This window comes from Mustela putorius, unplaced genomic scaffold, assembly GCF_011764305.1.
Source record: "Mustela putorius furo isolate JIRA1106 unplaced genomic scaffold, ASM1176430v1.1 tig00000145_pilon_pilon_pilon, whole genome shotgun sequence".
In the NCBI taxonomy this organism is placed as follows: domain Eukaryota; kingdom Metazoa; phylum Chordata; class Mammalia; order Carnivora; family Mustelidae; genus Mustela; species Mustela putorius.
In genome coordinates, this window is record NW_025421294.1 from 31,411,164 (window position 1) to 31,426,681 (window position 15,518).

The 15,518-nt window shown below is 36.5% G+C and overlaps 1 protein-coding gene across 1 annotated transcript in view; it reads right to left on the reverse strand.

Annotated features, from left to right (window-relative positions):
* SLC27A6 (solute carrier family 27 member 6) overlaps positions 1 to 15,518 on the reverse strand; it is a 64,122-nt gene that overhangs the window by 38,484 nt on the left and 10,120 nt on the right. The window contains exon 2 of the mRNA XM_045075552.1: positions 12,796 to 12,999. Within this exon, the coding sequence (XP_044931487.1) occupies positions 12,796 to 12,999 (204 nt within the window). The remainder of the gene's footprint in view (positions 1 to 12,795; positions 13,000 to 15,518) is intronic.

The window sequence follows — 15,518 nt, forward strand, 5'->3', positions numbered from 1 at the left end:
CTCTCTCTGATAAATAAATAAAATCTTAAAAACAAAAACAAAAAACTTGCCTAAATAAGGTTTATGTCCTGCTTCAAATATGGTGGCAGAGGCACTTTTCATCAAATATCATGAAAAATCACGGTAACAGAGTATAACAGAAAATGACAATTTTTCCATGAGCCAAACCAAAGATATGGAATACTGCAATCTAACTGATAACAGAATTTAAAATAGTTATTATGAAGATATTCAATGAGCTACAAGAAAACTCAAAAAGACAATATGATGATCTCAGAGCTAAAATTAATGAGGAGTATTTTACCAAAGAGACTGAAATTGTGAAAAGAATCAAATTCTCAAACTGAAGAACTCAAGAAATGGTATGAAAAAATGTATTAGGTAAGCAGTGGAAATAGACCAGATTATATGGAAGACAGGATAACTAAGTTGGAACAGAGAAATACAGAAGTGATTCAAGTATATGAGGAGAGAAAATAAGATTTTTAACAAGTGAAGAAAAACCTATGAGAATTATCTGATTCTATGAGAAAAGCCCATATAAGAATAATGGGTAGTCCAGAAAGAGATGAGAAGGAGAAGAGGGCAGAGGGACTATTTATTTATTTATTTATTTAGAAGATTTTATTTATTTATTTGACAGACAGAGATCACAAGCAGACAGAGAGGCAGGCAGAGAGAGAGGGGAGGAAGCAGGCTCCCCGCTGAGCAGAGAGCCCGATGAGGGACTCGATCCCAGGACCCTGGGATCATGACCCAAACCGAAGGCAGAGGCTTTAACCCACTGAACCATCCAGGTGCCCCCAGAGGGACTATTTAAAGAAATAATAGCTGAGAACGTCCTTTCCTGGGGAAGGAATATACAAGCTCTTGAAGCTAATAGCACACCTTACTATTTCAATGCACAAAGACTTTTCCCAAGACACATTATACTAAAACTCTAAAAAATCAATGATAATGAAAGACTTTTAAAAGAGGCCAAGGGAAAAAAGACAGTAGCCTGCAATGGCACCCCCATTACACTATCAGCAAATTTCTCAGCAGAAACTCTATAGGGAAGGAGAGAATAGAATGACATATTCAGAATATTGGAAGATAAAAACTGTCAGTCATGAATAATCCATTTGGCAAAGTTATACTTCAGATATGAAGCAGAAATAAAGGCTGTCCCAAACAAACAAAAGTTGAGGGAGTTCACCACCATGAGACCTGACTTACATAAAATGTTGAAAAGAGCTCTTTGAGCTGACACAAAAGGGCAAAAGTACACAGAATTCTGATTAAGTTGATAAGCAGTCAGAATTGGAATACTGTAACTCTTTTATAGAATAGTATAATAAACTCTTAACTATAACATAGAGGATAAAGGAAAATTGTTTTAAAAATAACTATCTACTATAACTTGGTAATAAAATCACAGCATATATAGAGATAATTTGTGACGTGAAAAATATAAGAGAGTATAAAGATGGAACATTTGTAGATGAATGAAGATTAATTGCTTCAGCAGAAAAAAAAGAATTATTTTATCTAGGAGATATTTATGTAATGCTTGGTAACCACAAAGCAAAAATCTAGAGCAGGGACGTTATACATAAAAAAGAGCAAGACTGAGCAAATCAACATGCAAAACCACCAACTTACAAAAGTAGACATAAACATAAAAGGAAAGAAAAAGAAACAAAAGAGACACAAAATAACCAAAAGGTAAAAGATAAATGACAGCAGTAAATCCTTGCATTATCAATAATGTAAATGGTTTGTACTCACCAGTCAAAAAGCACAGAGTGGCTGCATGGATTTAAAATTAAAAACACCCAATTATATGCTCTGAATCATTTCAGCTCTGAAGACACTAATAAGTTCCTAATGAAAGGATACAAGTTGATATTCCAAGCAAATGGAAATGAAAAGAAGGCAGGCATAGCCATTTATCTCACAAAATAGACTTCAAGCCAAATGGGTAGTAAGAGAAAGAAGGTCATTATAAAACGATAAGGGGTCAGTACCTCAAGAAAATACAGTGATCATAAATTGATAATGTTCTTAACACCTGAGCACAGATGTTAAATGTATTGAGCAATTTAACAATGTATTTAACAGGTGTTAAATGTATTAAGCAATTAATAACAGATCTTAAGGAAGAAATTCATGACAGTACAATAATTGTAGGGTACTTTGCACTTGACCTTAGTCAAAAAGCTGATAAGCTCTTGTAGGGAACCTCAGTACCCCACCACCAACAATGGGTAGATCATTCAGTAAGAAAATCAACAAGGAAACAATGGAATTGAACATTTTTTTAAAAAAATTGACCTAATACACATGTACAGGACAGTCCATCCAATAGCTGCAGATTACACATTCTTCTCAAATGCACATGGAAAAATCTCCAGGGTAGATCATGCCGTAAGTCACAAAACAGATCTTAGCAAATTTAGGAAGACTGAAATCATACCAACTATCTTCTCTGAACACAATGATATAATACTGGAAATCAGCAACAAGAGGAAAGTAAGATCTACAAATTGTGGAAGCTAAATAACACACTTCTAAGCAGCCATTTGGTCAAAGAAGAAATCAAAAGGGAAATTAAAAATTATGTCAAAACAAAAGAAACTGAAAACACTGTAATACAGCAACAGCAGTTCTAAGAGGAAAGTTTATGGCTACAAATGCCTACATTAAGAAGTTAGAAAGATCTCAAACAACCTAACTTTGCACCTTCAGTAAATAGAAAAAGTTAAGCTCAAAGTTAGCAGAAGAAGGAAATAATAAGGATCAGAGCAGACCACATAGACAAGAGAAAGAATCAACAAAACTAAAAGCTGGTTCTCTAAAAAAGATCAACAAAATGGGCAAACTTTCAGCTAAACTAACTGAAGAGAGAAGGCTCGAATAAATAAAATCAGAAATGAAAGAGAAGACATTATAACTGACGCTAAAAAATAAAAACAATCATGAGAACTAAAGTGAAGAATTATATGGCAACAAATTATATAACCTAGAAGAAATGGATATGTTGCTAGAAGCTCATAATGTACCAAGACTCAATCAGGAAGAAATAGAAAATCCAATAATGAGTAAAAAGACTGAATTAAAAAACAAAAACAAAAAAACACCAACTCCCCAAAGTGAAATCTCTGGGACCAGATAAGATACTTCACCAGAGAATTCTACCAAACAACTGAAGAATTGACATCAATCTTCCTCAAGCTCTTCCAAAATATTGAAGAGGAAGAAACACTTTCAAACGCATTCTACAAAGCATTACTTTGATACTAAAACTAGATAAAAATACAAGACCAAATATATAAACCAATATCCCTAATGAAAACAGATGCAAAAATTCTCAATGACATATTAGCAAACCAAATTCTAGAACATATTAAAAGTATAATACACCATGACCAAGGGGGATTTATCCCTGGGATGGTTCAACATATGTGAATCAATAAATGTAACACATCACACTTCAATAAAGGAAAGAGATAAATCAGATGATCATTTCAACAGACATAGAAAAAACGCATCTGACTATACAATATTGTCTTATGATAAAAATCTTCAACAAACTGTGTATTGACAGAATATACCTCAACAAAATAAAGATCATGTATGACAGACCCACAGTTAACATTATATTCAATGGAGAGAAACTGAAACATTTCTTCTAAGATGAGGAACAAGGCCAAGACGTCCACTCTCACCACTCCTATTCAACACATTACTGGAAGTCCTAGCTAGTGCAATTAGGCAAGACAAAGAAATAAAATTTATCTCAAATAGGAAAGAAAGAAGTAAAATCGTCTTCATTTGCTGGTGATATGATTTAAAAGAAAATCCCAAATAATTAGTCTTTAAAAGACTATGGGAGTTAACAATTGCAGTGAAGTGTTAAGACACAAAATCAATATAGAGAAATCAATTGTATTCCTTTATACTAATGATGGATCAATTAGAAAAAAAAAGAAAGAAAACCATCCCATTCACAATAGTATCAAAAATAATAAAATCCTTAGGAATAAATTTACTCAAGACAATGAAACATACATGCAATGAAAACTACAAAACTTTGCTAAAAGAAATGAAGAAAACATAAAAAGAAAGACATCCCACGTTCATGTACTGGAAGAATCAGTATTATTAGATGACCATACCTCCCAAAGCTATCTACAGATTCAAAGCAATCACCATTAAAATACCAAAGGAATTTTTCACAGAAATATAGGAAACAATCCCCAAAATTTGGAGGAACCACAAAACACCTCAAAGAGCCAAAGTAATCTTGAGAAAAAAAGAACAAAGGCAGAGAGGTATCAGGCTTCTGAATTTCAAACTATACTACAAAGCCATAGTAATAAGAACAGTATGATACTCACAAAAAAAAATAGACATGTCTACTAATAAAACATAATGGAGAGTCCATAATTAAACCCTGGCATATATGGTCAATTCGTATTTGACAAAGGGGCCAAGAATACCTACTGCAGAAAATATCTCCAACAAATGGTGCTGGGAATGCTAAAGAAATATATATAGAATTATGAAATTGGACCTCTATTTCACACCATAAAAAAAATTTAACTTGACATGGATCAAAGACCTAGACATAATACCTAATACAATTAAACTCATAAAAGAAAACATATGGAAGAAGGTCACTGATACTGGTCTTGGCAATATTTTTTAATACAATACAAAAATCATTAGTGATAAAAGAAAATTTAACAAATAGGATTACATCAAACTCAAAAGCTTCTGCACAGCAAAAGAAACAGCCAAATAAAAAGACAACCTATAGAATGGGAGAAAATTTCTTCAAACTATATATTAGATAAGAGGTTAGCATTCAAAATCTATAAAGAAGTAAGTCAACACAGTAACAGAAAAAAATCCAATTAAAAATTGGATCCGATTAAAAATTAAAAACAGGGCAGGAGAATTAAATAGACATTACTCTGAACTGCACATCAAAATGTCCAACAGACACATGAACTGATGTTCAATATCACTAATCACAAGGGAAATGCAAATTGAAACCACAGTGAGATAACACCTCACACTTATTAAAACGGCTACCATCAAGAAGACAAGAGACAACTGGTGCTGGCAAGGATGCAATAAAAACAGAATATTTATACATTGCTGGTAGGAATATAAATTGATCTAACCACTATAAAAAACAAAATGGAGGTTTTCAAAAAATTAAAAATAAATTAACCATATGATCCAATTCTACTTCTGTATATATATCCAAAGGAAATGAAAATGAGATTTCAACAAGACATCTGCACCCCATGTTTATTATAGCATTATTCACAATAGCAAGATATGGGAACAAGTCCATCAATGGAGAAAAAAAATGTATACATATACACAGTAAAATATTTTCCAGCCATTCAAAAGGAAGATACCCTCCCATTTGTTTTTGTTTTACTTTTTTAGATATCTTCCCATTTGTGACAGCATGGATGAACTGTGAACGATGCTTGAAATGATGCTTGATCTTCCAACTGAGATTTGACTCACAGTGGCCTTTCTATGTCCCAACATATATCTCACTCAGACAACGAGCTCTACCTGTTCCATACTAAATTCCAATTTTGCTCTGGTAGGCCTTCTTCGGTTTCATCCTCTATTCAGCAGTTTGTAGTAATCAGAATTACTTACACGTGGCTCAGTCAATGGGGGCACCATCTTACTAGTAGTAGGATATCATTAGCTCTGATTTAACATATTCACTGATAAGAGCCAAAATTTTCATAGGTTTGTTTTTTTTTAAGGAAGTTCTTTTTTTTTTAAAGATTTTATTTATCCACTTGACAGACAGAGATCACAAGTAGGCAGAGAGGCAGGCAGAGAGAGAGGAGGAAGCAGGCTCCCTGCTGAGCAGAGAGCCCAATGCGGGTCTCAATTCCAGGACCCTGGGACCACAACCTGAGCCGAAGGCAGAGGCTTTAACCCACTGAGCCACCCAGGTGCCCCTCATAGGGTTTTTGGTCACAGCGGCACCTAGAACTATGAACCACATGTTTTAGTGTCTCCTAGACACTAACCCAGGTGAACCTCAAATCCACCTTGTTGTTGTACCTGCCCTGACATTTACAGACCAGCTTTGTGTTGCATTTCTACTAAACTGGAAGACAACTGATCTCATATGCAAAGACTGGCATTATCTTGCCTTTATCCTAGCTAAAATTTATTAATTTTTTTTTTCCAAAAGAAGTGTCTCTGGCTCTTCCTGACAGGTTGGCATCTCACAACATGGAAGTTTCTAGTCATCCGCAAGCACAGGGAATCTGTCCAAATTTTCTCATCACAGCCACGTATAAAGATTTTGGGTGAGCCTATCTCCATCCTTGGTCTTGATAATTTAATGCCTTTCTCTTCTTTATCCAGAGGTTCAAGTTTTTATGTGTTTTCTGCTTCTAAGAAGTTCCCACCCATGATTCTTCAGTCACTATATTCCCTACTTCCCATGCTGTTTCTGATCTCATGGAAACCCAACTTTAAAATAATTTTTCAATTAGGGTGTGACCAAAAAAAAAAGGAAACTTTATCTAGTTGTTTTCCATCTGTATGTTTATGTCACTCCTTCAAAGCACTTTAGTAAACTAATTAATGATATTTCCTTTCCTAATTTGGTTAGCTTTAAGTGATAATGAACTCATTAATTTATTATAAACCATCCAAAGTACTCAGTTAGATTTGGGGGCAGGGTGCAGAGGGACAAGGAGAGAGAGAATCTTTTTTTTTTTTTTTTTTTTTTTGACAGAGAGAATCTTAAATAAGCTTCACACCAGCATGAAGCCAGACACAGAGCTCAAGCTCAGGACCCTGAGATCATGATCTGCCCGAGCTGAAATCAAGACTCGGTTGCTTAACCGACTGAACCACTCAGGTACCCCATCCCCTAGATTTTTTTGATAAAAGAGACAACAGATATGAGATTGTCCAAGAAATTAAAGTGATCAAGGTTGATGGAGATTAAAGTTGGAAAGAAGAAAAAGGAGAATAAAGTTTGTTAAAAGTGCATTTTAGCATCCCCCTTTGAAGAGTCAGGAAGCACATTAACATTTTAAAGCCCTTGCAGAGTCCAGCAATACAAAAACTTTGGTATTTTTGTTAATGGTGTCTCTCAAACTTATGTGGTCATAAAGCCGTATATATATACATAATTTTATTTTATATACACACACACACACATATGATTTTGCTTTATCTTATTTCATTTTTCTTTTCTTTTTTTTTTTTTTTTTTTTTTTTAGGTATACTCCACACCCAGTGAGGGCTTTAACTCACAACGCTGAGATCAAGATGTGGTATCAAGTCAGATGCTCCACCAACTAAGCAACCCAGGCATCCCACCCCTTTTTAATGTTTATTTCAGTTCTTTAAACATGTGAAGGGACCTATCATAGAACACACTTTGAGAAATGCTCTGAAGTCCTTTGCTCTTCTAATCTTCTACAAATCCTTGGCATTGGAAGTCCTCATAGGTCCAGGAGGAGGTCCAGGCATAAAGGCAGGAGGGAGGTATACCCAGTGAGTTGGGGATTAGGAGGGTGAAAGAGGAAGAGATAATGTCAAGAGAAATCTAATCCAGAGGCAGGAATAAATAATTTGGGGAATTCTGGGATAGTTTTGGAAAAATGAAAAATTCTGTAAGGTTAAGGAAAAGGAGAGATGAAGGAAAGAAAGATTGAGATGATAATAGCACCTGGCTTCCAGGAAAAGCTTAGTGGGTGGTGAGCTAGTTTTCCTCCTCCCTCTCCTTCTAGGAACAGCTGAACCCATGGCTGCTCTGTCCAGGTTTAAACAGTTTTCCTAGATATTCTTAAAGGTACCTAACTAAGACCAGTGAATAATAACAGAATTAGAATTTGGCAGAAAGTACACATACTTAGACCCTCAATGCAAAAAGAATGGATTTATAGATTAAATCAATAAAATTTCAGAAGAGCAGATGGACAGCCGTGATGACTGACACAGACCCAAAAAGCTGACACCTGAGAGGAGCCTTGAAGAAAGCTGATCCCCACCCCCCTCCACCACTGGCAGAGCTTTAGAAAGACTTAGAAATTTGATGAACAGGTACCCTATAGAATGGATGGTAAATATGGAACTACAAACAAGGAGCTTTATGGAAGTTCTATTTAAGAAACAATGAGGTCAAGGTTATAGAAAAGGGCATCTATATAATGCTCACCCCTGTTCATCAAGAAAACCTTCTAGGTCAAAGAGACAGGAATGCCATCAAAACTCATGTCAACCTTTTCCTTACTCAGACACACTCTATGTTTGTTCAGATGTAGGAATATAATATTTTGGTGATCTTGAGTAAACAGGGCTTAGCATTAGTAAGAATGGCTAGGAAATGTTCACTATCAGCCCAAGGGCTTTCTTAGAATCTGCTGAAAGGCCTCACGAAAGAACTCTCTCCCTCCATTGCTCACTTTTTCAAAGCCTCACTTTCTACATCACTTCCTTACATACACCAATAGCCTCTTCATTATCAACATCAGAAGACTTTGCTGTATGAGAATCAAATGACTTTTCTGACATTAGATGGCATACTAATATAAATGATCATATTTACTACTATTACAATCAATTCAGGTCAAGGTTTTAAGTTACAAAACACCAGTCTGTATTAGAGATTCTTTTCATTAAAAAAATTAATTAAATCTTTAATGAGGCTGCGTTCATGGTTTTGTTACACTCTTCAATAGCATTATTTTAAAAAATCAAGGCATCCACTATATGACCAATTCTGTACATGGCTTTGTTTTGCTCTCCATAAGAGGACCCCAGGTTGCCTAGGACTTTAAGCTATAAGAAGATGACATTTGTATCACTCTCCTTTTTTTTTTTTTTTGATGGCCTGTACTTCTTTTTTTCCTCTTTATATTATTATGTTCACTTTCCCTGTGTAAGCTCATTCACAAAATAATTTTGGAAGAATTTCAATAAATGCTTTTGGTATTTATGCTAAAATTCAGAAAACAGAACAAATTATAGCCCAGATTACTTCTGCCATACTGGTAGAAGTTATGAGATTTATTCTCTGGAAAAGATGAGCCTCAGGAAACATGAGGAAGAAGAAATATTGAGCAAACAAAGGGAATGAGAGAAAGTCTGCTTATTCCTCCAGCCCCTACATTTGACTCATTTTACCCTTTGAGCTTCTTGTCTGAGTAATCTGAACCATTTGCAAGTCAAAACTGGAAGACGCTGGCAGTCATGAATCCCCCAAGAAAATGTCTTGGATGACGAAATCAATCAGTCCACAAATCCAACTCATGCACACACAGCTTCTAGCCAGGATCTGTTTTGGGGGTTTCGTGTGTGTTTCAGTGTCTGCACTTTAAATATGAACTGACAGCCAAAGGTCACCAGTTATTTAAGGAAATCCTCTAGGATAAAGGATAGAGACCAAAATAAACCAAAAGATAAGAGGTTGTTGGCAAAAAAAGAGACAAGGTGAAGAGATAATTTCAAAAAAACTATCACTAATATTCTGAGAGATACAACATAACAAATAATCAGTAATACAAAAATAGCCTTCTACACAAAGAGGCATTTTCAGAGAACAGAGGTTTAAAAGATAAATCACTAAGAAAGTAGATGAAAAATAAAGAAGGACAATGGGATAGAAAAGATTAGAAAATTAATAACTCAGCCCAGGAGGGCCAATCTTTAAAAAGTTTGAGTTTCAAAGACAAAAGAATGTACAAGAAACAAATACAATAAGAGGGGCTGTATAGAAAGAACAGCAATAAAGAAGGAAAAAGAAGGGGTTGTAGAAGTTTTTTTCAATTTCCAAATATCTAGAATTGCAAGATATGAGTTTCCAGACTGAAAAGGCCTACAAATTTCTCAATAAAATGGATAAATAAGACTAGTCCCAGTACAAGTCATCCAGATTAGAGACTACTGAAGATTCCCAGAGGTTAAAAAATTCCCCCCAAAGAAAGAGAAAAATAACACCAGCTAGCATGTAAAGGGTAAGATATCAGAAAGAAAACAATGTCTCACTGTGTGGAAGTCAGAAGACAGTGCGATGTCCTTACAGCCAGGGATAAAAATTGTGTTTAACCTAGAATGCTACACCAACAAGGATAAAGGTATTTCCAGATGTGAGGACTTAGAGATTCTACCTCTTTAATACTCTTCTTTTTTAAAAAGATTTATTTATTTTAAAGAAACAGAGAGAGAAAGAGCAAGCACGAGAGACTGCCTGATGCAAGCATGGGGAGGGGCAGAAAGAGAGAGGGAGAATCTCCAGCAGAGCCCTGCTAAGCACGGAACCTGCCATGGGGTTTGATCTCCTGTCCCTGAGATCATGACCTGAGCCAAAACCAACAGTCCAATGCTCAACCGACTGAGCCACCCAAGAGCTCCCCTCTTAAATATTCTTTAGGAGGCAGCTACTGAAATCAGTACAGTGACAAAATAAAAAGTAAATTGGGGCACCTGGGTGGCTCAGTGGGTTAAGCCTCTGCCTTCAGCTCAGGTCACCATCTCAGGGTCCTGGGACTGAGCTGTGCATCGGCCTCTCTGCTCAGCAGGGAGCCTGCTTCCCCCTCTCTCTCTGCCTGTCTCTCTGCCTACTTGTGATCTCTGTCAAATAAATCAATAAAAATCTTTTTTAAAAAAATGAAAAGTAAACTGAGGAAACTAATTTAGAATCTAGAAATTAGGGGATCAAGAAAAAGAAAAGAACTGAAGTGAAATTCCCAGGACAATGGTAAAAAAAGGACAGCCAGAGAGTGAGGGCTTGAGACTGAAATCACAGAGAAGCTCCAGGCAAAAGGTGGCCAAGAACAAAGGCATGACAACATACAGACTATCTTTATCAATACCAAAGGTGAAAAAGAGGAAAGTAGGAACCAGCAAGAAGTGTATAGAAAATTAAGGAAGCAAGGAAACAAATAAGAATAATGGTCAATCCCAAGTTGGGGGGGGATTTTACATGGAAGGCCTAACAGTGTTTACTAAGTTATGATAACTGATACCAATCCAGTCAAAATTCACAAGAACACAATATCAGTGTGACATTGGGGAAAGAATGTGTCTCCACCAGAGAGAAAGAAATGAATGGAGAGAGAGAGTGGTTGGTGAGAGAAGACAAATCCTCATTTCCATCATGGAAAATCAGTATATACTCTTCAGTAAGCATTTACTAAGTATCCAGTAAGATTCTCCTTTTATGCAAAGAAATGGAAGTGATTCTAAAAATAAAGAGCTAAAAATATTGACTGTAGTTGGTTTGGAGAAGGAGAAATGGGGAAGGAAGTTATAGGTGTACTTCTCTCTAAAATTTCTAAAAATTCTAAAATTTCTAAAAATATTAGAATTTATCACTGAGCTATATAACTTTAACATAAATATAAAATAAAATAAAAATCAGTAGTGCCTTTGCTTTCAGCCTGTTATATAAACGCATAGAACAATCTGGTTTCAATCTTGGAAAATGAAAGCTGTTACTAGTGGCTCTGGCTTATTGTCTCTCTCTCTCTCTCTTTTTTTTTTCTTTTTTTTTTTTTTTTTTTTTGCTAGAGAGAGTGAGTATGTGCAAGCTAGCGGGGGGGTGGGGGGAAAAGGGAGAGAAAATCTTAAGCAGGCTCCATGCTCAGTGCAGAGCCTGATGAGGGGCTCAAACTCATGACCTTGTGATCATGGCCTGAGCCAGAATCAAGAGTTCAATGTCAACTAACTGATTCCCCGGGCAACACCACCCTCCACCCCAGCCTGTTCTCTTTGGGCCTTGGGATGGTGGAAGTGGTATAGAATGTTTGGAAGACCAATCACTTTCTATTTTTCACAAGAAAACAGCCATACAGATAAACTGGTTAAGTACCTTCAGTTGAAAGTTTTCAAAGCATTTCTGAAATTTCACTGTCTCTTTCAAAGTCCCAAGTCAGACTGAATGTATCCTGACAACCTGAGACACATGAGCACTTTCCAGTTCGTTTATCAAAGCTATTCTAGACATCAAAACTATAGTCTACTCTCCAGTCTAAAAGAGATCATTGTTAGCATCTAAGGAGTAAATAAAAGAGAGACAGACACAGACACATAGAAAGAGAAAAGAAAACTTTACTTATGCAATAGTAGTTTGCCTACAATACCACCAGTGCTTAGGAAACAGTTAACAGAATATTTTTCCTTGCTCTAATTCAAACCTCTGATCATCTTCACACTAATGACAAAAGCTTATTTAGCCTATCATAAATACCATTCACCTTTTCTTTTTTTTCTTTTTAAGATTTTATTTATTTGACAGAGAGAGATCACAAGTGGGCAGAGAGGCAAGCAGAGAGAGAGAGAGAGAGGAGAAAGCAGGCTCCCTGCAGAGCAGAGAGCCCGACTTGGAACTCGATCTCAGGACCCCGAGATCATGACCTGAGCTGAAGGCAGAGGCTTAACCCACTGATCCACTGAGGAATCTTAAGGAATAGAGAAGCTAATAGGTATCTTGCCAATAAGCTGGGCAAATTTCACACTCAGAGCAACTGGGCTGGATCAAGGTCTTCATTCATTTCAAGGTCTTCGATGACACTTGACGAAAATCTTTCTAAATGAGACAATGGCCAAGTGAACATGGTAACTTGCCAAGTCATAGTGAGAGCAAATTCATCTAAGTTTGCGAGTTCTAAGATCTAAGAACCTTGGGACCTCTTGAATGCATGCTTTCTCAGAGTTTTGGTGAGTACCCATGACGGCAATTCCTGTTGCTTTGCAAATATGATGCACTCTTTTTAATTCTCGAGAAGAAATGGATCCTACCTGTAGTTCCGGATGTAAAAATATAAAGATGAGGAGACTTGAGACTTGAAGCCACATGGTAGCTGCGGGGCACGGGCCTGTCAGATGCCGTGCTTAGTTTTTCTTTGAGTGAAGTTATGCCCTGTGGAACAGAATCGCTCATCCCCCAAATGGTGATACCTTCTGGGAGGCTTGGAAGGATTTCTTCTACAGTTTCAAGCAGATCTAAAAACCAGAGGTTAAGGAAGAGAGAAATAAAACATAAATCTCAAATCATTAACTTGTGTTTTCTTTTCTCTGCTGGAACATGGATAAATGTCACTATCATGCTGACTTTATCTTCACTGGGATAATTAATATCATAGCCATTTTATGATTCTGATTCAACAGGACCAACTGAAAGGGAAATCTGGTTACCACCTGATGTAATAATTGCAAAGAGGCTGATTCAAATAAAATTCTGGAGACACCATTGTTCAGATTATGATTTTTTTTCCTAATTTTTAAATGAAACTCTATTTTTATATTCTGCTTTAAATCTACACTCAGGATACCACAGTAAACATTTTCATTGAAATAGATCTCAGTAGCTCATTATTCTCCAGAGCCATCTATTAGCGTATCACTGGTTAATTCTACTATAACGCAATACATTCAGGAAACTCTGCTGACCCCTCTGGAGTCCTAAGATCATTATGGTTTAGACACTGTTTCAGAGCCAAAAGTTAAGTGAGGAAATTTAAAGATGCCCTTTTCTCTAGATCAGGTTATCCAAAGGTGAAAGTCTTTGAAAGCAAAAGGATGAAATGAATTCCTTCTATACCAGGCAACAAGGTCCCCAGGGCCTGGCAAGGTGGGAGCAGATTGAAGAGAGCGTAACCATCATCCGCAGCAGTGTGAGATCCAAGAGCCACCTAGAGACAACAGTAAGCAAAAAGGAAAGCAAGAAGTAGAAAAACCTGAAATGCGGGTGTCTTCAGGCCTGAAGAACTTAAGAATCTCACCTCACAAGACCAAAGGTCTGGGCTGCAATTCAGATTTCAGAAAGGAAAAAAAGGATACATCTCCCAGAAAGTCTCTACTGTACAGAAAACAAAAGAGTACCTGGAGAGGAGAGGCTATGTTGCATTGATTTGGGAGACTGAACCCAAAATTTTTCATTTGGCCATTAATGTAAAAGAAAACCTTATTTACTCAGGAGGAGCTGGTAGAGAAGAAGAGAGGCAGAAGGTGGGCATGAGTCCCTGAGAAGGAAATAATTATTAAGGTATCCAGCACTCTGTAGGATATAAAAGATGCAGAGCCTCATCATTCCCAGAGTCTTTTGTGTAAGCCAATGAGGCCTCATAGTTTTTGCTAGAGTAGAGACACAGTTATTCACAGTCTCAAAATACCTTTAAAATATAACACTCCCCTATTTTAATATGGATCTCTAACATAGAAGTTTGACTTTTATATTCCACAAAGGTGCTCCAGCTTCAGTGTGGTATTCCTATAAAATGTCGTATTTGTCTAAGTTATAAGGGATTTCTGATCATTACCTTACTTATCTTAAAATCCAGCTTAACATCCTTAGAAATACTAAGAGGTAATACCCTCTGGATTTTGGAATTAATGCAAGGAATGCCAGAGATTATCAGCAACTGCCAAAAGTTAGGAAGAGGCAAAGGAAAACCTTTTCCTAAATCCTTTGGAGCGAGTATGGCCCAAAAGACACTTTTATTTTGGACTTCTAGCCCCCAGAATGGTCAGGGTATAAATTTCTTTTGTTTTACACAACCCAGTTTGCAGGAGTTTATTATAGAATCCCTGGAAAATTAATACACCAAATCATAAGTTGGTGGACAGAACTGTTATTATAACCTATGGCTAATTATCCCTAAAATCTATATATTACCTCATAAAAGAAATCAATTATGAAAAATGTTATTAAATGTAAAATATACCCTGGTTAAAAGCTCAAGTACATATAAACATGAACTTTTCCATCCAAGCAATTATATTTTTTTCTAAATTTTTTTTTCATTTATTTATTTTCAGCATAATAGTATCATTATTTTTTTCACCACACCCACTGCTCCATGCAATCCGTGCCCTCTATAATACCCACCACCTGGTACCCCAACCTCCCACCCCCCGCCACTTCAAACCCCTCAGACTGTTTTTCAGAGTCCATAGTCTCTCATGATTCACCTCCCCTTCCAATTTACCCAACCCCCTTCTCTCTAACTCCCCATGTCCTCCATGCTTTTTTTTTTTTTTCTAAATTTCTATCCAAACTTCAAGAATACTTACAAGATATATTCTGCTTTGAAGCTGAACTCAATGTCCTGCATTAAACATTTTTCTGGAAATGGAAATCAGTATATGGCAACCCCAAAAGGCCATTTGTCAGCCATCATTTAGTTCTACTATAATATAACACATTTGAGAAGGACTCATGACTTAGTTCTTCAAAATCTATAATCCAGGGATGCCTGGGTGGCTCAGTTGGTTAAGCAGCTGCCTTCAGCTCAGGTCATGATCCCAGTGTCCTGGGATCGAGTCCCACATCAGGCTCCTTGCTCAGCGGGGAGCCTGCTTCTCCCTCTGCCTCTGCCTGCCATTCTGTCTGCCTGTGCTCACTCTCTCCCCCTCTCTCTCTCTGATAAATAAATAAAAATCTTTAAAAAAATATTAAAAAAAATCTATAATCCAGACTGATCATGAAGAAACAACAAGAGAAACACGTCAAATTAGACCAA